The 27158-nt window shown below is 36.9% G+C and overlaps 1 protein-coding gene across 2 annotated transcripts in view; it reads right to left on the bottom strand.

Moving 5' to 3' along the window:
* Positions 1–27158, bottom strand: part of DLC1 (DLC1 Rho GTPase activating protein) — a 438391-nt gene that overhangs the window by 401259 nt on the left and 9974 nt on the right. For both annotated transcript variants that reach the window (XM_011934900.1, XM_011934899.1), the window contains exon 2: positions 21397–22544. In XM_011934900.1, the coding sequence (XP_011790290.1) occupies positions 21397–22419 (1023 nt within the window). In that variant the 5' untranslated portion in view covers positions 22420–22544. The remainder of the gene's footprint in view (positions 1–21396; positions 22545–27158) is intronic.

Here is a 27158-nt window from a genome sequence, read left to right as displayed (position 1 = left end):
TGCTCTGTCACCAGGCTGGAGTGCGGTAGCACAATCTTGGCTCACTATAGCCTCTGCCTCCTGGGCTCAATCTATCCTTCTGACTTAGACCCCAGAGTAGATGGGACTACAGGCATGTACCACCATGCTTAGCTAAGTTTTGCATGTTGTTGTTGTTGTTGTTGTTGAGACAGAGTTTCGCCATATTGCCCAGGCTGGTCTTGAACTCCTGGACTCAAGCGATCCATCCACTTCAGCCTCTCTAAGTGCCAGGATTACAGATGTGAGCCACTGCATCCAGCAAAATGACATTTAAAAAAAAATAAGCCAAAGAGATCAGACCATAATTTCAGTTTAAAAAGAAAATAAGTTTCTAAATATTTATTGCTGTTTTTTCTTTCATGTCTCAAACGTTTATATCAGGGTTGAATTTTGTTAAAACAGCCTTTAATAAAAAGATGTTCCCTATGATATAGCACAGATACCTTAATTATTAAAGTTTGTTTCAAAAAATCTTTACTTTGAAGAAAGTATTGATTTTCAATTCTGATTCAAAAGGAATTTAATCTTCTGATTTTGAGGGCCCAGTAAAAGGCCATCTTTTATACTGGGTTTTTGGCTAAGCACAGTGGTTAAAATAATAAATTTCCTGTTATTCTTAGCATGTGCCCAGAAGCCATGGAGATTTTTGGACTGACTTAGTGAATTAAAGAAAAAAAGTGAATAAAAGACCCTATTCTGCATAGCGACCATAGAAAATATAGATTATAAACAGTAGTAGTTTCACAGTGAAAAGAAAGACATAACTGTTACCACAAACTCTCTTCCAGAGGAGACTCCTCAGTGTATTACAGCTTGGAGGTAAACTGGGGAAAATATAAACCCTGAGGCTGGTACTCTAGTCCCTAGAAGAATATACTATGGACCGAGGTACATGAGGCTAAAAGTGAGGCTGTAGTGAGGCAAGTGTTGGCTGTGTGGGGTCAAGAACTGAACTTGTGATGGGAAGGAGACTATGCATGCCATCTTGGAAAACTAGAGAGAAATTATGCAGACTCTGAGAATGAAACTAAACTGCCATCACTCCCTTCAATCTCGTATTTTCTGTAGTTCTCACATACTTGGGTCATTATTTCATAACCAGTTCTCCAATGAATACTGTACTGGTGAAAAATTAAACTTCCGCAAGATAATGTTTACCAATTCCTAGGGAATAGGAAAAGTAAGGAGGTTGCCTCATGAAGCGGAGAGAAACTGCAGGGGTTAATTGTGATGAGGGAAATACATCGAGTTAAAAGCAAAAAGCATTTTACACTTTTTGTGCTTTAGATAGAATAAATAGGAAGTGTTTATAATACTGTTTCAGAATCCTGATTAGGATCACTCATTGCTTTATAAATATTAGTTTTTCATGGCTTTCTGTGATCATCCAGTGATGGTGGCTTTGTTTCATGATATTTTAAATCATTATACGAATTATCCAAAGTTTAATCTCTCTTAAAAAGTCTAGATTGAGGTTTTAAAAATATTAGGAAGATTGAAAACATAAGCAAGTGTATTTCAGTAATTCCAACAGAATTTTCTTATGCCCTTAAGAAGTTTAAAGTTTGAAGAGGAGATGAGACAAATTTTCATTTTAACATCCACATACAGTGCATTTTTTTTTTTTTTTTTAGTATGGCTAATACATAGTCAACCATGTAATTTATCACCTAACTCGGACATTCCAGAGAGGGAAGTGGGGAGCTAACCAGGCAGGATGTGGAAACAACAGACACAGACCAGAGTGGTCCAGACAAACCAGAATGAATAGAATGGAGCATGTGCCATAAGATGTTAGAGTTATGAATGTTTTTCTTACAAGGTTTTTTCTTTTCAGTTTCTTGAGGAGAATTAAAATCATTTATTCATCTTTGAATATCTTGTTCATCTTTGAACAGAATGACAAATGTTCAATGGTAAAAAAAAACCCACTGAATTAATGAATTAGTGATTGAATTAACAAATGTACATATTTATGCAAATTATCATAATTTTATTGTAGGATACACCCTTTCATGTATGTGAAATCAAAGATGATGATTAAAACATCAGTGCCGAGGACATAAGAAGACAGCACAGTAAGCGAATTTTTTTCTCTTTTTCTGGGCATACAGCAAGGGAAGTTGTGCTTTTCTCCTACATCAACCTTACTGGAAATAGAGAGAGTTGTGTGGTGGATTGCAGCTTAGGGAATATGGACTCACTCATTTGTGAATCTATTCACCCATCCGTATGCTTGACAACTTCCTATTTCTCACAATTCCACGTCAGTTACTGAAGCTACACAGAGGAAGCACGTGCTCTCTGCCCTCAACGAGTGTGTACTAACCCCAAATCAGGGCCTCAGGTTTATTCTCAAACAAGATAAAAAAATACTAAGTCCCATTCATTTTCCTTCCTTCCTCGGGGAGGATATCTTCAAGGAGACAGCGTGGAAGATGTAGCTTTGGTAACTTAAAGAAACTGGAAGACGCAGAAACAGTTATGTGGTAAGTGCTGGTGTGAGGTAATCTCAGTAGAGCCACTACTGAGAGACAGTAAAAGCCCGTGGGAGACCAGGAGCATGGATGTACATTGTGTTTCTATAAGACTTTGCCATAGTAGTGAGAGTAGGTCTTCAAATTTTAACAAGGACTAATCACAGAGGAATTAAAAATGCAAGCTGGGAAATGTGATCTTCATCTGATAAAAAACCAAGATGTAGGTTAGTGCTTTTATGAAAGGAAATAATCCAGTGATGATGCTTTCTTAGGAAGATTAAATCTGATTAGACTGTGTAGAATGAGTTTGTATAAGAGAAAATACTAGATCCAGAGAGATGGCAAAAAATTTATTTTATCACCTCCACATGCTGAGATGAGGATTTGGATGGGGTGGAGACGAGAAAAGAAGACACAGAAATAACATATTCCTACACCAATCATGGAGAAATCATATCCTAATCACCCAACCAATTTTCTTTAGTCATAACTAGGAAAGATCAACCAAGATCACTAAATCGTTAGGAAAAAATCAATGGTAGAGAAACAGACTGCTACACAAAAAGAAATGATTCTGGTAATACCAATAACATATTAGAAAACCTCTAAGAGAATCCCTGTAATTAGTATTTTCAGAGAGATTTGAGAGAATATTACATTTGTAGAACGTGAACATGGTACTGGGGAAAACCAGGCAGAGAATACAGTCCATGTATTAGGTTGTTCTTGCATTGCTATAAATACCTAAGACTGGGTAATTTATAAAGAAGAGAGGTTTAACTGGCTTATGGTTCTGCAGGTTATACAGGAGGCATGGTATAGGCATCTGCTCAGCTTCTAGGGAGGCCTTAGGAAGCTTACAATGATGGCGGAAAGCGAAGGGGGAGCAGGCACATCACATGATGAAAGCAGGAGTGAGTGAGAGGGAGATGGGAGTGGGTGGAGGTGCCACACACTTTTAAATGGTGAGAGCTCACAAGAACTCACTCACTAGCACCAAGGCATCACCAAGCCTGAGGCACGAGGATCACTTGAGGCCGGGAGATTGGGGCTGCCATGAGCTATGATCACGCCACTTGCAGCCCAACCTGGGTGACAGAGCAAAAACCCTATCTCAAAAGCAAACAAAACAACTTATTTACAAAAGACAGACACCAAAGTGACATATAGATCTTCTAATATAAAACACTGGGTCACAGGAGAGTTGAGAAATATCATCAAGTTTCTCAAGGGAAAAATAGAGCATAGAGGGTTAAATTTGTTTGATGATTGGTTAAAATATGAACCAAATAAGGACCCATAAGAGCTTAAAAATGTATGCACAACAATGTGATTAAGTTATTCAGGGAGATATGTAAACCAGAAAAATAAGAATATAAGAAAGATAAAGAACATGGACATGGGAAAGGTGTGTAGCATAGAAAACAGGAACAAAATAGAAGGAGCTTAAAAGAAAATATGTTAGAACTTGATGCCTGCCTGGTTGATCTCCCTTTTAAAGATAGAGGCTATATCGGCTTCCTGTGGGCCCAATTTCACTGCTTTGTTCTGGAGTGAATATTTATGTATCATAAAGACTGTTATGGTCTTTGAATCTTTATCCTATAGATGAAGCACAGAATGGTAACAGTCATTAGATAGAATACAAATGCTAAAATCATAAAAATGCAAAATTTATACAACCAACAAAAATTAAGATACAAAGTAGGAAGGAGAAGAGAGATGGACCAAGGAGATCACTTGAGGTTAGGAGTTTGAGACCAGCCTGGCCAACAGGGTGAAACCCAATCTCTACTAAAAGAGTAAAAAAAATTTGCCAGGCATGGTAGCATTGTATGTTATTCCAGCTGAGGCAGGAGAATCGCTTGAACCTGGGAGGCAGAGGTTACGGTGAGCTGAGATCACGCCATTGTACTCCAGCCTGGGCTACGGAGCGAGAGTTCGTCTCAAAATAAATAAATAAATAAATATGTAAGTAAGTAAAGATAATCTGAGTTTCAGTGTAGAATATGGATTGAAAGGGGTTAGGACCAAAGGCCAAGAGGCCAGTTAAGAAAATGTAGCAGTAATTTGAGGAAAAGATGGTAGAGAATAAAGGAAATTGGTATGAGAGATCATGACTCTCTATGCTTTTGAAATGGAAAGACAATAAATTTAACTAAATAAATATTAAAAATGAATAAATCGACAAATAGGCTAGGCAGAGTCACTCACTCCTGTAATCCCAGCACTTTGGGAGGCCGAGGCAGCTGGATCACTTGAGCTCAATCTAATGACAAGCGTCCTTGTAAGAGACAGAAGAGGAGCAGACAAGGACACACAGAGAAGGCTTGGCACAAACCGTAAGCATTACATACCAAAAAATAAAAAATAAATAATAAGCACAAAACATACAAAAAATGCAAAATTAACTATAGGTCATGTTACCTTTTATTAGCATTTCTTGAGAGATATTAGGTGGAACTTAAGATGAGTCAATATGGCCTGAGGTGATTATGCAATTTAATTGGAATACAGAGACAGTGAGAGAATAGGATTAATGATTATTGTGACATAAGATAATGCTTGCAGTGCTGTGCTTGTCCTCACTCAATCACTCATTCAATAGAAATTTAATAAATGCATGCTGTACACCAGGCACATGCGAGGCACTAAGGAGAGGATGGTGACTGAGAAATGAGTGTGACAGTCCCTGTCTTCAAGGAATTTACAGTTTGAATTGTAGGATTGTATACTAGTTTCCTGAGGCTGCTCTAACAAATCACTACAAACTTAACTGTTCTAAAACAACAGGAATTTTTTTCACAATTCCAGGAGCCAGAAATCAAAGTATGTTGGCAGGGCTGTGCTTTTCTCAGAAGGCTCTAGGGGAGAATCTTTCCTTCCCTCTTCTGGCTTCTAGTGGCTTCTGACGCTCATCTATTTACAGCTGCATTGGTCCAATCTCTGCTTCTGTTTTTCACATGGCCTTCTCTGTGTGTCCATGTCTGCTCCTCTTATGTCTCTTATAAGGACGCTACTCATCAGATTGAGGGTGCACCTGGGATATCCAGAATGATCTCACCTTGAGATCCCTAACTTGATTACATTTGCAAAGAACCCTTTTTCCAAGCAAGATCATATTTGCAGGTTCCAGGGGTTACAACATGCATGTACCTTTTAAGGGGCCACAGTTCAATCACGACAGTATGAATAAGTGAATAGATGATTCCAGTCCAGTGTGACAGGTGCTGTGGTAGGGCACATAATTGCAGGATGCACAGAGACACCTAGAAGGAGGCCCCAATTCAGTTTTTGAGGGTTTCAGGGAAGACATTTTAAGTGAAGTGTCATGTAAGAAGAAACTTGAAGACTGACCAAAAAACCAGTTAGGCAAGGGCAGGGAGGTGAGCTGGGAGAGCTTTCAGGGAGAGAGTGTGTGTGAGAGGTAACTGGAAGAAGTTTAAGTTTGCTGTAAAGTGTGGGATCAGGAGAAGCTCGAGATGAGATGGCATAGGTGAACAGGGCCCAGATTGTGACTATCCTGGAAAACCATGTCTTCAATATTGGAATTTTGAAGCGATAGAAGGGAGAAGTACAGATCTGCATTGTTTGAAGATAATCTGAGGCAGGGTATGGTGGCTCACACCTGTAATCCCAGCATTTTGGGAGGCTGAGGCTGGTGGATCACTTGAGGTCAGGAGTTCGAGAACAGCCTGGCCAACAGGGTGAAACCCAATCTCTACTAAAATTACCAAAAAAAGCCAGGTGTGGTAGCATCACCTGTAGTCCTAGCTACTAGGGAGGCTGAGGCAAGAGAATCGCTTGAACCTGGGAGGCGGAGGTTGCAATGAACCGAGATCACGCCATTGCACTCCAACCTGGGCAACAGAGTGAGACTCTGTCTCAAAATTAAAAAATAAATAAATAATAGAATAAAGACAATCTGAGCTGCAGTGTGGAATTGGAAAGGGTTAGCACCAAAGGCCAAGAGGTCAGTTAAGAAAACGTAGCAGTAATTTGAGGAAAAGATGGTAGTGAATAAAGGAAATGGGTATGAGAGATCATGAGGATATAAAATTCTTACGTTAATGAGAATTGTTAAATAAGACTAAATTTGCAGGTACATTTTTACAGTGTTTCTAAAGTGTAGATTCATTCTCAATCTCTGTTTTTCAGCTTAACTTTCTCTACCTATGACTAGCCCACAGGTACATATAGACAGATGACAATATGAATCTAGCAGCCGTTCTCAATAAACATTTTTAATTTCTGAAATAAGGCTTATATGCCTGGACTGATTTTCTTTAGTTTTTGGAGCGATGGATATACTTTGATTTGCTTTGCTTCAAAGTAAATTGACTTTTAAACTCCTTCCTTAAGGGAAGGATGGAACTGAACACATGAGTGATGGATATTGCTTACAACTCACTCTTGATTCTACGTATCTGTTTAGTTTTCTTGGTTTCATAGTTTCACAGCATCTTTGTTAAAATGCAGAAGGGTGTTATCAGAGTGGAAATGAAATTCTGCCCAGAAGGAACTAATGGCAGCAAGAGTGGGGAAGGTAAATATGTCACTTTGAACATAAACAGTCCCTCAAGGCCATCTGTTGTACATACAGAAAAAGTCCATCTGGTCCTTCTCACCTGGGTACCTACTGGCCATGACAGGGATGTGCGCTATGACCAGTAAGCAGACGAAAGATTACCGTGAGTCTCACAGTGGTTGGACCAGAAAACTTAGGACAAAATATTTGCTTATTTGCTAATAATTCTTCCAGAATTACGCACTTATGAAGTAGTTGAAATGGTACCCACTACTTGAAAATGCTATGTCAAGTACAGCTCTCCAGGATTTTAAATATAGAACAATAAAAACCCCTAGACAAGGCTATGATTCACCTTAAGTGTGGTGGCTATTTTAAATCTTTGGTACTGTAAACATGGCTTTGTAGCCCCTTTATACTGTCTTTTAATAGCAAGGATTTTGGACTTCTATTAACACACTTCTACTATTTTGCCCTACATAGAGACTGACTTTTATTTTTCTTTCCCAAGTCCTGATGCTGTATAGAAAACCATAGTGTAGCCATTTTTGTTAGCCACAATATTCAGTTTATTCTCTCGTTATAAACAAACAATAGGTTTAAAATGACTTCAATATCGTTTGAAAAGAGACAGTAGCATTATCTTTGTTTGAACATGCACTTCTTGCTGCTACATGCCATCCTACACTATTTTCTGCTATCTCAAATGACCTCATGTACACCACATTTTGCCGTGACATTCTGTGCAATAACTGGAACTCTAGATTGGCATTGCACAGCCATGCTTTTAGAAAGGAATACTGGAGGTGCAAATCTTGGACAGCAGTTTGTATGCATCACTCATTGTATCAATGTAGTCATGTATCTATTGACATCCCCTGAGTAAATCTGGTCCTCTTAAAAATGGAAATACATATGTGAAAGTTAGAAATTAAATCTCGTCATCTACAGACTTCACATAACCCACACAACTATTGTTCGTTCATTCTCTATCAGAAGATACATTTATTCTCTATCAGAAGATACATTATCTCAATGATCAGGCTTGAAGATTTAGGATTCCAATAACCATCGGGTATGAAATGTCAAAAATAGATTTATTTCCATTTTAAGTTGCCCAGGAAAGGCTGATGCACAACTTAGCATGCTTTTTGTTTCTAGTCTAAGCAGAATTTTAAGTATAAAAATTTAGTGCTTTATGTGATCACTGACATGTTTAAAAGAAAAATTTGCGTGAAGAGTATACAGAAATCTGCTAGCTAACTTCCTTTATCCTCTGCCCTCTTGACAATTGCTCATGGCATGGGACTTGTTTGAAATACTTTTCAGCTTGTTGAAAATTTATCATGCCTCAATCCAAACACTGTGAACATCTGAGAGAAAGCACTTTGTAACTTTTAAGTGGACAGAGATCACATTTATGATAAAAGTGTATGTTGACCATGGGGAAGGAGTACAGAATAATCGAATGAAATGCAAATCCATGCCTCAGGAAAAGGCACATTTTTGTTACAAAGCTAGAAACCAGGAGAAACATAGAAAAAAAACCAAAGCTCATTTTAGACTCCATTCCATTTTGCTTTAAAAATTCATTTTATGTTTTTGTCAGCATATACCTGAAATGGCAGTTAAATTCTCAGATGTTCTTTTCTCCCTGCGCACAAAGTAGGGAAATGTCTGAAAGAGGCATATAAAACATTTCCTTTCATCATTTTTTTTTAAAAAACCTTAATATTAGGTTTGTGTTACATTTCGATGTTGGCCAATTCTTTCTGATTACTTTTAAATTATAGAGTTTCCATAATAATGTTCAACTCAGCATTTTCTCCGTGGGGCAGCAACTTCACATTGGTACCATGACATACCACTATTAACATTCTAAGTTACAGCCCCTTGATCTTGTTAATACCCACACATTATTTTAGTTCAAATGAAATGCAAGGGTATTTAGTTTTTTCCAACAGAAACATTCCATGAACCTATGAAATGCAAATTCTGGGTCTTTCATCCATATTTGTTTGTAAGATGACACCTCGCATGGTCTCGTCAACTGAGCAATTACTTGCCTGTTGCATAAATGAACATAGGACAGGATATTCAAGATCTTGCGATTATCCTACAACAAAATGAAGGCAAAATGCGAGGGATGTGATTGATGAATGGATTCAAAATTAAAGTCCCAACTAACACAACAGCAGATACGTAGGGTGAGAAATAATCTTTCTGTACACAAGAACTTGGCAGATTGTTTCTTAATGTAGGCACTGGTCAGCTGTGATATTGACTCAAAGTCCCATTTCCCTGTGCTTTTGTGGATAGGGTGAGGCAAATTATCCACAGGCCCTCTAAAGCCTGCTGTGGTTTCCTTTTAAAATTCCTCTGGAAATGTGAGATCAGAGCACAATTAGTCGACTTACTAATGTCGTCCCTGCGGTAGTGACCGCTTAGTTCTTTTGTGCTTGTCACCTCTTCTACTTCAGGTTTCAATAATGAGTATACTTTTGCAAGAAGCAAAATATTGCATTTCCATTTGTGCATGATTATAACAGATATTGAAAATGAATGGACATCCATAATATTTTTGCTAAGTAAATTTACTTTATTCTTAATATTCCTGCCATAGATTTGGGCTATCGACACGTCATAATTCTCTTAAGAAAAAGTTTATCTCATTCATAAATTCATCAGTGAATTTTGTGCCCTAAATTGACATTCAGTCTTTATACAACAATGGTAAAAATTGAGTCTTAGTACACTGAACCTCAGCACTAATCTTTCCCACTCCAAGTTTGTCCCATAACAAGAGAAGATGAACAGCATAGTTGGTGAACTCACAGGTCTGCAGGCTCCCATTTTCTGTTCTTAGAGTTAGAAAATCTCTTCTTTCTTTTTTTTTTTTGAGACAGAGTCTCACTCTGTAGCCCAGGCTGGAGTGCAATGGTGCAATCTCAGCTCACTGCAACCCCCGCCTCCCAGGTTCAAGCAATTCTCTGCCTCAGCCTCCTGAGTTGCTGGGACAACAGGTGCCCACCACCATGCCCAGCTAATTTTTGTATCTTTAGTAGAGACAGAGTTTCACCATCTTGGCCAGGCTGGTCTTGAACTCCTGACCTTGTGATCCACCCACCTCAGCCTCCCAAAGTGCTGGAATTAAGGTGTGATCCACTGCACCTGGCCTGAAAGTCTCTTCTTTTACACTTAAAGAAGGTGACCATTGAAATTTTATGTTTTTTCAGATTATTTATGAAGTACATTTCTTGTCTGCTTTACACTCTGACTAAAATACCTTTGGGTATCTCTTCAAAATGATACTACAGAAAATTTCTAATTATGCCTAAGGCCAGCAAGTGAGTAGAATATAAAACATAATAAGCATTAAAGTTTTAATGAACAAGGAATTACTCTCATGCCTTTTTACTTCTCATGCTTTCAGTCAATTATGCTGATAAATCACCTTGTTATAACTGGTCAAAGCTATATAAAATAATGTATTAAAAACATTCCGTCCATGATTCTTATGTATCACTGAGGGAATTGAGAGTTGGTGGGAATGAATACCTAATATTATTATTTCATAGTTGAACCATTTTGTTAATATATCTCCTGCTAATGTCTTAGTCAAGAAGCACATTTCCACAATCTTCATTTAGCTTTTTTATTAATTAATCAAATACTAGCTAGGGAGCAAATAAACATAGCTATCAAGTAAGCATCATTTTCAGGACTCATTGGTATACTGAAATCTAGATAATTTTTAAAAATATGGTGAGCCCAGAAATTACTTAGCTAAAAAATAGAAGTTTGAAGACAGAAACAGAAAACAGAACAGTTAAAATGCCTCAAAAAGATCCTTTTCCCTCATTTATTCCCACAAGTACAAAATCTAAAGTGTATCCTTCAAAACTCAGCCCAGACACCATCTGAGGGAAGCCTTTTCTGACCTCCCCATCTGGAAAGGGATCCTCCCTTAGCCCGAACTCTGGAGATCTGAATACTTTCTAGCTTTAATTATGTTGGAACCTAATTATGATATAACTGTACTTGTAGTTCAAAACTTACTGAAGTTAATTACACTTAATATGAAAGTTAGTTATTTGTGTGTTACATTATCCCTACTAATGTGTAAACACCTTTAGGTAAGAAGGCATATATACTCTTATTCATATTCTACACCACACATAGCAAAGTACATGGGAAGGAGAAGATAATAAATATTTATTTAGCCAATGAATGCATATTCTAGGCTCCCTTTTTTTTGTTGTTGTTGTTGTTTTTGAGATGCAGTTTTGCTCTTGTTGCCCAGGCTGGAGTGCAATGGCGTGATCTTGGCTCACTGCAACCTCTGCCTCCTGGGTTCAAGTGACTCTCCTGTCTCAGTCTCCCGAGCAACTGGGATTACAAGTGCATGCCACCATGCCCGGCTAATCTTTATATTTTTAGTAGAGACAGGGTTTCATCATATTGGTCAGGCTGGTGTTGAACTCCTGACCTCAGGTGATCTACCCGCCTTGGCCTCCCAAAGTGCTGAGATTACAGGCGTGAGCCACCGTGCCTGGCCAGCTCTATCATTTAATGATAAAATTTGATACCTCAGATGTCCATGTGAGTTGACATACCTTCTCAATTCTCTCTCGAAATTTGTCAGTCCCTGCCCCTAGCCCCGAGATTTTTCTAAGAAACTCTCAGATCTATAACTAGGGAAATTTACTAAAACACACAAACAAACAAAAAAAATGCTGCTACTATTAATAATAGCTGAAGTCACAAGGTGTGTGTTCACAGACACTTTTAACTACTTTGTGTATATTAACTCATTTAATCTTTCTAACAACAGATGAAGAATCCTGTTATACAAATGACAAAAAAAAAAAAACTGTGCCATAGAGAGATTAAATAATTTTTAAGATTAGAAAGATACGTGTGAGGGAAGCAGGACTGAAAACCAGGCAGTTTGGCTTCAGAGGCTGTTGGCCTCTTTATTTTGTTCTAGGCATAGTGAAGAATCTGTGGACACTTAACCCTGGGCAGTGCAGGACTCCAGAAATTTCCCACTGAAGAAGCTGCTTACGCTGGCTGGTTATATATGCTGTGAATATAGATTCTACTAGAATTTGCTATTTTCAGATATAATAATTCTGCACTTCAACTGTTTGGCTGTCAGATCCTCATCTCGAATTCTGGTTAGAAAATACCATTGTTCTAGGTGCTTTACTATGTAGATGCTTAATTAGACTTTTCATTTTACTTAATGTTCCTAACAACCTTGTAAGGCCGAGACAGTTGTCTCCATTTTCCAGGGGCATGAAAGGCTCACGAAGGTTAAATAACACCCCCCACTTTAGGTTGTGCTGTTTTCCTCATCACAGCTTACTCTCTTGGCTGGAAAATCAAACTCAGACCAAACCATTCATTTTCTAGACCAAATAATGATGCTATTTCAATATTTTCAAAAACCTCTGGGTTAATTTTTAATGAGCATAAAAAGCTGTAAACCCTTTTGAAGTTTCACTGGCTCAAAAAATAGAAGCTAAAAAAATTGAAGAGATTCATTAATCACTAATTTTATTCCTATGTCAATATAGAATTAGAAGTAAGAAACGAGTAAAAGTTTATTTTTCCCAGTTGCTTGTGTTTCCTTCAAAATTGGTGAGGTTATCTTTAAAATAGCACTATAATTTTCTTTACAGCTAGAAAATTATCTGTGGAATAGAGATCTTGTTGGCAGCAAGGGATAAGTACGTTATTTGTAAGAACATGAGCCAGAAAACAAACAGATCCTGTTGGCACCATTGTGTCTGGTGCCCAGATAAGAGGCAGGGCTCTGTTACATAGGTTATGCGAGTTGCCCCAACTTGTGTGGATATTGGCATTTCTTTGAGGGAGGCAGCCAAAACCTATGGTGGTTTTGTTGGTATTAAAAGATTAATAAATTGGTCATGGTTTATAGTAACAGAAATCCATGAGGAACAAAACTAAATCAGTTTGACTATTATGATAGCCTCCAATGCACAATTGACTCTGAAATAACCATTCCATTATTTAAAACAACATCATAAAAGTGCATTAATTCTTGCTCCAATAAAAGTTGATGTTGGGCTAATGGGAACTCATTAATGATCCTATTAACAACTAATGTAAATGTGCAATTTCGGTCCAAATCACTGATTGGATCAGAGGCTCCTTTCCCCCAATAATATCTGGAACAAGGAATGTTCAGTTTTAATGACCCTCATTCAGAATTTATATAAATATATATATGTGTGTGCATGTGCACACACACACATATAAATTCAGAATATATAAATATATTCTGAATATATATATATATTCTGAATGAGGGCAATTAAATCTGAACATAATATATTTTATATACATATATTTATATATATATGTATATATGTTGCCTTAAAGGCATCTGGCAGCAAATCTCCCAACTTTATGTCATTTTCACAATTAAAACTAAAAAAGAATTTGTCAGTGTTTAACACTCTCTAAACAAATGCTTCTCAATCTCCCCAATCATTTGTCTTTCAATCTCTTATTCTATTCTTCCTGTCATCTTCCCTCCACTCCACCCCCAACTTCCTCGTAGTGACATTAACCAGAAAAGTTATGGAATTTCTAGACTAGTGGCCTCTTGACATTTTTGACATGGACTCCTCTGCAAGCATGTGTATGTTACTTACTTATAAACAATAACACATACACTTTTATATTAATATTTATGTTAAAGAACATACATAAAATTAAATGGTAAATTAAAATAAACATGAATGGATATTCTAACATTTTCCTTTTCTACACTCATCCTTGTCCACTCCTCTCTGGATACAACTAAGTTGTCTTCAAAATAACATTTACTACTCATAGTTTGCTATTGACTAATTAGTTATGATTGATGAGTTCTTTTGAGGCACAGCATAATAATGATCTCAGTCTTGAAGGTCTCCTCAGAGATCCAGATTTTACGTGATTCCCTTGTCCCTCTTCTTCCCTTATGTCCTGATTTAGCACGGAACGAGCAGGCAGAACAGAGAGGGGATATGCGGCCAGTGGTGGTGGTTGTATGACTTAAGTTCTGCATCTTTATAATTTGGGTTCCTGACACTTGGCATTATCCTCTGAAAATAAATATCTTACTACAACAAAGGCATTCATTATTTCTAGCATTTATGAACAGGTTCTAAGCGCTGTGGACACAAGGTTGAATAATTGTGCTCAGTGAGCTACATTTTAGTTAGCAATGGTGGAATCAGTGGGATTCCAATGAATTTGTTTGTTATACATTATACATAGGATTTTAATAAGATGATATACCTCATGTCAGTAATATGTCTCCTGTGGGTATAGAGAGAATTGAGCAGCTAACTTGACTGGGAAAACTGGGGAAAGGGAACACCCCCTAAAAGTCAATCATTTGAGGATCCTGAAATATGAGCTTATACGAGGGTTCCACTTCTAGCCTGTTGGAGATAAAGTCCATAAGGCTGACTGTGGTCATCAGAGTACCTGATGTAAAAAAATAGCAATGATTTAGCTCCGTCAGCTCTATAATCCCTGGAGTCAAGTTCATGTTCCTTGTCTCTCTGTAAAGCTCCTGCTTGTGATAACCACATCATCCTGTTGAAATTGAATCTGATTCCAGCCTGCTACGTATTTGTTTTTTGTCAAAGACTTTATTTTTTTCTTTACAAATGACCAGTGCTACTTTTGGTATCCTATTTTAGCCTGTCCTCTTTTTGTATCACTTACTCTCTCTGTCTTTCTCTCTCTTTCTCTATTTTCCCTCTCTCTCCACCTCTCTCACTACTCTCCCCTCTCTTCAGTGCCAGCCTTATATGTCAGCCAAACAGAAGCCCTACTTGGCATCTCCAGTGGGATTTCAGTGACTAGATGCTTTGCAATGGAATAAACTCTGCTACCTGGCTCATGGTGATGGACCAAGCACATAGAATAGCACCTGGGATACTGAAAATGCTCAATGTTTATTATGGATTGATTTTAACAGATGCTATACCTAGTGTTTTCCTTTATCTTACAATTAAATGTTTTTGCATTTTGAGTTGGTTTTAGACTTATATTTATTTGTCATGAGATAATATATTTGAGCCCCAAATATCTGCAAATACATTTTTGGCTTTCTGGTTATTTAAAAGGCAAAAACCAGTTTAAATGGCATGAAATTATTTGATAGTTTTCAGTGGTCCAATGAAGCACAAAACAAGTTATTTACAAAGCTATTAGCTTTACCCGGGACACAAAACTCACTAAGAGTATGTTGGATAAGAACTGTCACAGGAACTTGTTATGAATTTACACACCGACTAACCACTTGGAAATAAGCTTTCACTGCCAGCTCCAATCTTTAACCTAGGGAAACAAGTGTCAAAACAAGGGGATTTAGAAAGCGCAATCTGCTCAACAGGCCTGTGTCATTAAAACCAGTGCAAGCTTGGTGTAAAATAATACTGTTATTATGAATTTATCTGCAGAGCTATATATACACCTACCCTGCTTTACATTCCTTCCCTCCTTGTCGGCTCATACTAAGCTTATTCACAAGCTAATTCCTTCATTGTCCTTGCTTTCATTCCACATATCTTGCTACATTAGCCCGAAGCCTTGGCTTAACTATATTTTAGGTTTTCATTTCTTGTTTTAATCTTTATTTTTTGAATTAAAAAATTTTCAGTTGATACATAAACATTGTTTATAAACTTATGGGGCATATAGATGATGTTGTGATACGTACAATGTTTAGTGATCATACAATGTTTAGTAATTAGCAGAGCCATCATTCCAAACATTGATCATGTCTGAGAACATATGTGCTGAGAACGTTCAATATCCTTCTTCTAGTTATTTGAAACTATGTATTATTGCTAACTATAGTTACAATACTTGTTATATTGTTAAATATAATTATAATACATTCTATACCTCTTTACATTGTAAAGAGGTATAGAACAGTAGAACTTATTTTTTTTAGAATAGTTCCTTTCCTTTTATATTGTCCCAGCCAGCCTCCTACTTTGGTTCATTCTGTTTTCTGCACAATTTACTATCTTCTTTATGTCACCCATTGGTCAATGTTATCCTCCCCTTGTTACAAGTCTCCCTCGTCGGCATTTAGGGGATAGAAAGGAAAGAGAAGATCATTTCTGGTATGGGTGTCCTTTTACCAAACGTTTGCATATTTTAAATATAGAATAAGGGGAAAATATTTGATTTTTGTCAGTCATAGACAATGTATTATATTTTCCAAGGATTTAAACTACAGTATGTATAATATAATGTTTTATTCCTGGACAGTTTTTCTGTAAGAAATGATATAGCATTTGATAAACATCACTTAATATAGCAAATAGTTTCATAATGAGGAAAGGTATTCTGTTGTGTGAAATTAAAGCACGTAGTATTTATACAGAATACCATGGAACATATATGCAGCTTGGTTATTTCTTTCGCAACATGTCATGATATATTGGAATATATTTATGTTAGAGCATTATTCCTCAATATTTATGTTATGAGTTATCTCTCAATATAAATTGTCCCACACTTCTTTGATAATAGAACTTTTAGCGAACATATGCTTGTCCAGAATGTAGATTCCAATGGTCAGTTCCCTTATTGCTAGGTGTGCCCATGAAACTAAATTCTAGCCCATGAAATTGCAGTGAAGCCGATGACCTGGGCACTGCCTGTACACAGGGGTATGATCACCCCTGTACCCTTTTGCCTTCCCACTGACTTGAATATAGATGAGGACTCAAGATAGCAGAGAGGGTAGATAAAAGGGGTGTGGATTCTCAAGGCATAGAGCCTATATATTAGTTCAGAACTTCTTATCCCTATTTTATGTGTGTGAGAGAAATATGTCATTTGAACCACTATTATGTTTTCTGAGATAGCAGACTTAATTAATACTGAGATATAGGCCAGGCACAGTGGCTCATACCTGTAATCCCAGCACTTTGAGAGGCTGAGGTAGGTGGATCACCTGAGGTCAGGAGTTTGAGACCAGCCTGGCCAACATGGTGAAACCCCATCTCTTCTAAAAATATAAAAACTAGCCGGATGTGGGGGTGCACACCTGTAATCACAGCTACTAAGGAGGCTGAGGCAGGAGAATTGTTTGAACCTAGGAGGCGGAGGTTGCAGTGGGTGGAGATCAAACCACTGTACTCTAGCCTGGGTGAGGAAGCAAGACTCCATCTCCAAGATAAACTAAGACCCTAGCATTCATTTAATTTGTTGTTGGAATATGAGGTTTCTGTTGGAATGTAGAACTAGATGTCTTCTTATAGTTCACATTATCTTTGCATCTTTATTGGAGTTTATTTTGCTTTGTAATATGGATTATTTCTTATGTGAGGAAATAAACATATGTGCAGACATTTATATAATTATTATGGTTTTTCAAAAAATTCAGAACTGTTTAAGTAGTCTTTACAGAAGACTGAATTCTGGACTCTCTCTAATTAGTAAACCACTTCTTTAAGAAAAAATGTCTAACCTCAAGTCTTTCCCTAAATGTTTTCCATCTTCACATCTCGTCTGGTTTAAAGAGACCACTTCTTAGACTGTCTCCCTCCTCCAGACTACTTTGGAATTTGTCTCAGAATTGCTTTTAACCAGCCGCCTCACCCCAGAGACCAGCCAGGCCCTGTGAGTGCTGGTCATATGTCACCCAACATGATGGCACATTCTCTAACATTTGCTCACAATTCATTCGGTCTTCCTTTGATATCAGTGGCTTCAATTTCATTATATAATTCATCCTATTTAGAGGAATTTATTGGCTTAAAAGGTCAATATTTGTAATCCCCTATATACTACATATATACTACAAATATAGGTCTATACTTGTAGTACATATACTACAAATGTAATCCCCTCCAGCTGAGACTCCTAATAAATATATGTGTGACTAAACTCTGATAGTCAGAAACATCATCAGAAACTAAGTAAAACTAAGCTTTGCAAAATGATGAATGCCTGCCAAGGTTTGTGGGTTTCAAGAAATGATAATTTATATCAAAAGCACAATGATATCTCTAGAGCACTATTTCAATACATTTTGAAGATCACCCTTATAAGCTCTTTTATTTTATTTCTTCAAGTCTTAGAACCTTGATGTTATCTTGACCAAAGAAATCGATGTGCACAAATTTATTGAAGGATTTGATTCACTCACAAGATTTTCAGATAATGAGCTGATTACAATTCCATAACTAAAATGATATTAGCCTTTATTCGATTTCACTTTTCCAAGTTCTTATCTTACAGTTATTACTATGGCTGACAGTTTTAAATATACAGACAATTAGCAGACTGTTTCTATCACTTGACCATTTGGCATCACATTCCCTACAGACATGAAAATGTGGCACACGTGTGCCTCCAAAAAATGTATCTCTTCTAAACTAGTTGCACTAGTATTAGACATCAACTAGTTGATTAGAACTCTTGTCAATAGTGTGAAAAACTTTATAAATATTTGTTTATAGTTTATAAATGCAGTAAGAATCACAATAATAATGCAGATAAAAGGTTGTTTTGTGCCATGCAGAAAATGCCTGTTTATACATTAAATATTATTTTTTTGTGTGTTTCTTTTCAGTGTAGGCATTTCATACATAATTCTGTGATCTTTTATAATAATTATTTGGGGTAAAAAATGAAAACCCCTCCCTCTGCTCTTTTAATTCCACTCATCCAATGTATTTGCTGTTAACAATTTTGTGCCTATTTAGCCAGGATTTCACATATTATTCAGTTATACAGAGAGGTTTATACTACTGTCTACATTCACGTATATATGCATATACATATATATGTATATATATACATTCACATATATATACACATACATGTATATCTATGTATATGTATATATGTGTGTGTATATATATATACACACCCACATGCACACACACACATACACATTTTGACATTAAGGTTTGGCTATCTATACATATTAGTCTGCTACTGTTGTTTTTCAGATATACTATATCATGAACCTCTTTAAAAGTTAGTGTGCTTAGATCTCACTCCATCTTTTTAATGGCAGCATAGTATTCCATACAAGATAAATAATAAACAAATTCTTAGACCGTTTCTTTTCTTTCTTTTTTTTATTTTTTTGAGACAAAGTCTTGCTCTGTCACCCAGGCTGGAGTGCAGTGGGGCTCACTGCAAGCTCCGCCTCCCAGGTTCACACCATTCTCCTGCCTCCGCCTCCTGAGTAGATGGTACTACAGGCACCTGCCACCCCACCTGGCTAATATTTTGTGTTTTTAGTAGAGACGGGGTTTCACCGTGTTAGCCAGGATGGTCTCTATCTCCTGACCTCGTGATCCACCCGCCTCCGCCTCCCAAAGTGCTGGGATTACAGGCGTGAGCCACCGTGCCTGGCCTAAACAAATTCTTTATTGATGCAAATGCAGACTGTTTCATTTTTCTTTCAGTAACTTGCAGTAAAATGATGAACACCTCTGTACATATCTTTCTATGAATATTCTCTATTGTTTCTTCTGGTAAATTTCTAAAAATGATGAATTGCCAATTCCACGGTATTTTAACACTCATCCAAGAATGCATAAAACAAAAATTCTTATACATTTTAGTTCTAAGGGCTTCTCCCATAACCGTAGTTTTCTAGGGTAAATTCCCAACCTAAAATTTTTCATTTAATCTGTTTATTAGAAGACATCCTAAATGGGTTGTGGAGTTAAAGTAAATATTCCATCAGACAATGTCACAACACTTTAGCATGACAGAATGCTTAAAATAGAATATTTAAGTTCGAACTTGTAAATGAGATATAATTATAACTCTCAAAAGGCAACCATGCTATAGTGACATGTCCAAGAGTAAATTCTTTCCAGCATTCTTAGTATCGATATAAATGTTCAAGTGGTGAGTATATGTTTCTGGAATGTTTAATGTTTCCATTGGCAGTTGGGCGGAGTTTGTTTTATTTTAGGGGAGCTATGCCATAGGTCAGTTAATACTGTCTAATGTGATTATAGCATCCCCTCAAATAGTTTTGATAGGCTATATGAAAGTTTTTGAAAAAGCGACCTAATCATTTTAATCATAACAACTTTATGGAGCATTAACATTTTCGTAAAACTTATTAAGGAAGGGAGAGTCTGGCAGAAGCACAAAATGCTCTGTTGGCATATAGTTTGTGGACACTGATTTTTGCTGTAAAGTCTTTGACTTCATTTAAACTAACTCACGACACATTACTGAACTAGTTTGTTAGCAAAACCACAGTCTATGAAAACCAGATTTCTTCACTACAAAGAAAGTAGGAGATTTTTTTTTCTCATGGTAGATAGCCCCAATTGAACAGAACAAAGAACATTAGTTTTGTGTTTAGGAGAATTGCAGTAATGGATGAATATCTCAAGAGAGGGGCAAGGATATATGTTTTAATCGGTGCATATCAGTGTCAAAACTGTAAGCTTTCTTCAATGCCAATGGCCATATGGGGTTTATAGAAGAAGAAACTGTACTTGGACTTATATCAGGACTATAACTCACTACAGGTTTTGGAGAAATGTGGGAAAATTCTATAGAAAAGACAGGTTTTGGTCAAGGGTTCACTTGCTAAACCATAATTCAGGTAGCACCATCTAAGCCCTTGCTTCTCTCACTTGGAAGCTTCACAGGGGAGGATGGCATTTTTAGAATTAGTCAAAGAAGCTGTAACATAAAACATAATTTTGGTTATTAGCCCTTTCTGGTCAACAGTTAAGTCACAGTTGTGTCAAGAAACAGAGACTGTGATGTGATGTATCTCTTGATGGTGAGTGTGCCAGGGTATCACTTAAAATGGCGTCAGCGCATTTTGGGGGTGGCAGTAGTTTTGCCTTTGTATATGTAAAGGGATTATTTTAAATATGTGATTTATACCACTTTTTTTCTTATGAAAACATACTCTTTTTGAAGAGAAAAAGAAATATGCCCAAATAAATGCTATAACAGTACCATGACTTTCTTTATAAAAATCAGAAAGCACTCTACAGAATGCCTTGAACTGTTTATAGAGCTATCTGGTGGCTATTTAATTCCAACTAAAGAAAGGGATACCGATCCTGTTTTCAACACAACTCTGAAATAGATTATTCATAAACCATTATACATATTATTAGTGAAACGGGTAGATTATTATTCTTTAATTTTTACATATTTTGATGGTCTGACCAAGTGGGTAGTCTTTGAATTATGCATCTGCATGACAGGGCAAAAGAACCATCTTCATATCTTTTTAATCCAAGCAAAATGATAACTGATGAATGCAAGGATATTTACAAAATTTCAAAAGCCAGAGAATCTGTGCATATGTCTTACCTTTCTCTTACGAAGTCTGACTTGGTTATCTGTGGATTCCTGGGTGGCCAGGGTCTCCTTTAAGTGTAAACACTGCATGCCATCTTCTGCCTTGACCTTTGGTGGACTTTTGTTTTGATGTTGTGAAAAACCACTCTTCTCCCGGCCATTTTCAGCTGACATTCCATTGAGACAGGAAGGAGGCTGCGGAAGGCAGCTTCCAAAATCTGTTTTTAATAATGGTAGTCCTCTGTTTGTACACGGAATATCCAAGAACTCATCTTGTACTATATTGCAGGTGCTTCTTTCATTTTCATCTTTAGGGAAGTCAGGTTTCCTTCGTTGCTGAGCAATTACAGCAGAATTAAGCAATTGTTTCTCAGGTGCAATATCTTTCACATTCAAAGTATCAACTACATTTACTTTGGGTGCATCTTTTATTTCACTTAAACCTATTTCATTGCAAAGCTCCAGGCTTTTATTTATAGAGTCAGTAACTTTTCTCTCCCCACTTTCTTTTACCAGAGCTAATTCAGTTTTACCAGCCATTCCCCAGGAGTTAAAAAAAACTTGGTTACTTTCTATGATGGGCAGTGCCTTTTCTAAGGAGCCTGCTCCTTCGATCATATGTTGCCCTGATGTTTTATGTCCGTGGGTATTCAAAACCTGTTTATCATCTGTAAGGCATAAATCAGAATTGGTATCCTCATCAGAAACATGCACTAGTGTTTCTGTGCTGGCTTCCAGGGAAAGAAACTGATCTTCACTTTCATGGCTGTCATTTTCATCCACATCCTTTGACAGGTGACCTATTGGCCTCTCAGGAAAATCTCTCAGCTCTGATCCATGACAGCAGTCAGGTAGTGAAACACACTTTTCTTTGCGGTCCACATTTAGAGTTGCATCTTTTTCCATACTTGCCTGCAAGCTGTCAGCTACTAGTCCATGATGACATGCTGTGTTATAATCATCAGAAATAAAAGGCTGTCCCATCCAGTGGGTCACATGTTCTTCCCAGCTTCTCTTTCTGATAGCTACAGACATGTCATCATAGTTTAACAACAGACATAGAGATATATTCCATATGAGGGTAAAGGAGATGGAACTTGATGAAAGATTATTTCAAAATCACCAATCAAAGAAGGGAATGGGTTCTGTCATTTCGCCACCTATTAAAAATTAAAAAATATACATAGTCACAGATACATTTCTAAAGTCAAAATATATCTTAGAAAAGAGAAGACTTAATCTATGCTATCAAAATTAGGAGATTTTATAAAGCTTCTGTTTAGTAGCTTTAATAACATTATTTCTTTAAGAAGCAGCCTAATATTAGTAGGAAATTTTACATTGACTATTTCTGATAAAAATCATCAGCAACACTTTTAAAGGCAATTGGATGGGTCCATTAATGAATAAAGATATAAATACTGAACATTTAAAACTCCATTAAGAAAATATGTGAAATGCAATACTTAATAAAAATCACTGGAAGAAACATGTTGTTCTAGCTTGCATGCTTTCCTGATTTACTTTTGTGAACACAAGTTGTTAAATAAATCTATTCACTGTTTGGTTTGAATCACAGCAAAAGCCACCGGCGAACTGTTCATGCAAAACTTGAGCTATAGAGACAGCATGTGTAATATATTAGTGTGTGAAAGAGCTAACACCGAACCCAAATGACCTGTATGTAGTTACTCCAGGGAGTGATTAAGAAACATGGAATAATCCAGTTTATCACGTATTAACACACAATGCATTGATTAGAAAGCATAACACATACCATTTACAATGCCTTAGGACAGATCCATCTATACATGCATCCTATTACTGCTACTACTAGCTTGCAAGCTGGTATTGTTGAAGCTTAAGATAAATTAAATAATTTACTAAAGTTATACATGTAGGAAGTGAGCCTAGCTTCAAACTGGGTCCTGCTTCTAAGGCCCAGACTGAGATAGTCAACAAACATCATTGTCTTCATGGAATTACGAGATTCTACCTCATCCCTTCTTCCCACATAACTTTAGTATGTGTAAACTCTAAATATTTTATGTGAGAATTCAAGTGAACATAAAGGAAGATATGACTATAAGACAATTGGGACTATTCTTCAGAAACTTCAGTCTCATTCTGTTTGGCTTATAAGAAGTTTAGTTTGCATATTTCTGTTAGAATTTGGCCATAAAATTTAAGTAAACAAGAAAACCATGCATAAGACAAGCTCAGAATACAAACACATACCAGGTATCCAACATTTTGCCTTGAATTCTTCAAACCCTTAGTTAAAGGAAAGAAATAGTACCAGTGTAAACTCAACCTTATAAAAATGACTAACCCAAATTTTGCCCCACAATGAAACTATATTATTGGACTGTAAAAGAAAAATCCCATTCACAGAGCAGACACTTTTAGTTTTTATTCCACAGAAGAACTGTCAGTACACAACATGGGTTGAGTTATTGATTTATGCTATAGACAAGATTAACTGCTGTGCTGATTTTGGATCTCTTTATTCTATTTTAAAGGACCTTGACTCCCCAACAAAAATTTCGAGCTATTCTGACTAAACACATGCCTGAGAGGTAAATATTTCCACCCTGTAAAAACTGGTGAAATTGACATGTGCTAGAATTTTAGTATCCCAGCCTGACCAAGTATCTTTTTGGATACTATTTGGTTCCCTCAAAGGTCTGTGGCCATCTTGAAAAGTGGTCAGCCTTCACATTTTCCATGTTGACGTTCACTCTGCACTCAAAAGAAAATATAAAGTCTCTGAATTCCATGCATAAGTCATTATAACGTGGGAGGCTACGGAAAGTGGAAAGAACGCATAGATGCAAGCCAGAAAATTCCTGCTTTCATGGGCACATTTGGGATGTCATAGGGTTTTAGATGCTTTTCTCTCTTTATTTTTATCCAGTGTAGAAAGAGCAGGCTCACTTAAGAAATGCCAAGTGGTATTACGATGTCACTCCTAAGCCACATTTTTATTTTAACTTGAGCCTGAATTCTTGTTTCATTTCTTTTACTAAGCAGAAAGATAGTTTTATTAACTTTTTAGGAAAGAGAATTACACAAAAATTTTGCCTTTAAGACTTGACAATAATATTCATTAATTTCTGTCACTCAACCTTGACACATAAGTATTTCTATCAAATCAAAGGAAGATAGTTCAACAAGTTCTGAGACAATCTAACTGCAAAGAGAGATTATAAATAAGATAAATCCAATAAAGTATTAACTATTCTTGTCTTCATTTCTAATAGGTGCTTTGAACATTTCCAAATCATTTCTGTAAGTGTACACTTCTATTTTTAAGATATACAATTTCTCAATTATCATAACCATCATTATTACATTTGGCATCCTCATTCATTCCATATCATGTGGTTTGATAGTTTTTTTAAAAAAATGAATGTCTGCAAGCTCTTCTATCTACAGTTTCTATTTAAATTTTGATTTGTAAGATTTATAGTTAAATCTGCCTCTATGATTTAAAGACAAAACAGATTATTAATAAATAGTAGCATTAGATTATTGTCAATCATATCTGAGTTTATAGGTCTTATTTCCTAAATCATCTGAATTGATTATAATCCATCCCGTAAGAGAGAGAATTTTTGTAAAAGACTGACTTCCCCTATGAGCCTCCTCACTGGGCTGCCTTATTTAAAATTACATTTCAAAAAACTGACTACTTATTTTTCAGATTTCTATTACATTTCTTTTGTAATCCTATTCATGCAGTTTCATTCAGAATGAGCTCAGTTGCTGAGGATTTGGATAGAGAATCTGGAAAACTGTAGGTCATTTCAGGATGTTGGTTTTATGAAGTGAATTTCCATGGGGATTTTTCACTTCTTAAATTCATGTGTTCAAGCACCGTGACATTAACATTACAAGAGACTGTATGTACTTCTAATGATGCAGTGATTCTGGAAAATACTTGTGAAATTTCCAAATTTGAGATATTAGTGTATGATTTTGAATTCATTGTTTGCATTAATTTTGTAACACTTACCAAGCCTTAACATAAGAATTTTATGGCATACAATATACACATTAAAATTAAACAAAATTACTGGGCACGATGGCTCACACCTATAATCCCAGCACTTTGGGATCACTTGAGCCAGGAGTTTCAGACCAGCCTGGGTAACACAGGGAGATGATGTTTCTACAAAAAATGCAAACATTAGCCAGGAGTGGTAGCATGCACCTTTAGACCCAGCAACTTGGGAGGCTGAGGTGGGAGGATTGCTTGAGCCCAGGAGGTCAAGGCTGCGGTAAGCCGTGATCGCACCACTGCACTCTTGCCTGGGTGGTAGAGCAAAATAATAATAATAATAATAATAATCAATTAAGCAAATTAAATGCTACCCTATTTAACAATTGGAGACATTCTAGTTTGAGAATCACTGATCTATATTTGATATCAAACGATCATGCTCTATTTTGCACTTGTCTCTGAAATAGAAGATCAGCTTATAATTTGCCCTGCCAATTGTTCTTAGAAAAGAAGAGCTTGATAATAATTACTACTGCTGATTCTATAGCCTGAGAGAGCAAGGTGCAGATGAAGTACCACTGGCTGATATCAAGTGTGCAGTCTGCAGAACTAACAGTAGTTAGATCATAATCACTATTCATCAAGCGTTTATTTAGTACCCAGTGAGTGGCAGAAACTTGGCTAAACATTAGGAATATAAACCTAAATTATATATTCTACCTTTGCTACTAAAGCTTACAATTTTGTGGGAGAAACTCTTGTAGACAAGGATAATAGTTCTAAAGTTAAAGTTCTATCATGGCCACAATATCATTGGTAGGGGTATGAATACCACGTAGAGGCTCATTAATTTCCTTTCCCTCCCTTCCCTTCTCATTACCCTTTCCTTTCCTTCCCTTTCCCCTCCCTCCCTCCCTTCCTTCCTTTCTTGGTGGCTAAGGGGATGGTGGATATGTCAGCTAGGGCTTCACAGAGGCGAACATGTCTGAATGAGATCCTCTGTGGTAAATTTTCTGCCTCCAGAACGTTCAAGTCAAATGGTATTTGAGGTACAGTTTCCTACTGGATGGAAGAAAACTTCCTTTTTTTCTGGCTTCAGATTTCTACTATTCTAGAATTACCTCTTTGGAAAAGATAGCAGAGGAAACAATAAACTCCAGAGAATTGTTTGCAACTTGAAAACGCACTAGTTACCTTGGAGGGGAACACGTATCAGAAGCATTTCAGAGAACAGTTTTTTTTGTTGTTGTTTGTGTGTTTGTTTTTTTAGACGGGGTTTCATTCTTGTTGCCCAGGCTGGAGTGCGATGGCGCAATCTCGGCTCACTGCAACCTCCATCTCCTGGGTTCAAACGATTCTCCTGCCTCAGCCTCCCGAGTAGCTGGGATTCCAGTCATGTGCCACCACGCCAGGCTAATTTTTTTTTTTTTTTTCACTAGAGACAGGTTTCTCCATGTTGGTCAGGCTGGTCTCAATCTCCCGACCTCAGGTGATCCGCCTGCCTCGGCCTTCCAAAGTGCTGGGATTACAGGCGTGAGTCACCACGCCCGGCCCTCAGAGAACATTAAGAGAAGAAATTTTTCGAAGAAAACAGTTTTAGCGTGTGTCCCAGAACAAATGATTGAAGTCTTCAGATTGAAGGGAACTCATGAGGATGCAATGGTACCAGAAAGAAAAATTGACCACGTAAGAAATATCGTTGTGAATTTTCAGAATTTATGAGACAAGCAAATGGTTCTAAATGTAATCAGAGAAAGAGAAAAAGAGA

The sequence above is a fragment of the Colobus angolensis genome, unplaced genomic scaffold (assembly GCF_000951035.1).
Source record: "Colobus angolensis palliatus isolate OR3802 unplaced genomic scaffold, Cang.pa_1.0 Scaffold14, whole genome shotgun sequence".
Classification (NCBI taxonomy): domain Eukaryota; kingdom Metazoa; phylum Chordata; class Mammalia; order Primates; family Cercopithecidae; genus Colobus; species Colobus angolensis.
This window is presented reverse-complemented; position numbering and strand designations above follow the sequence as displayed.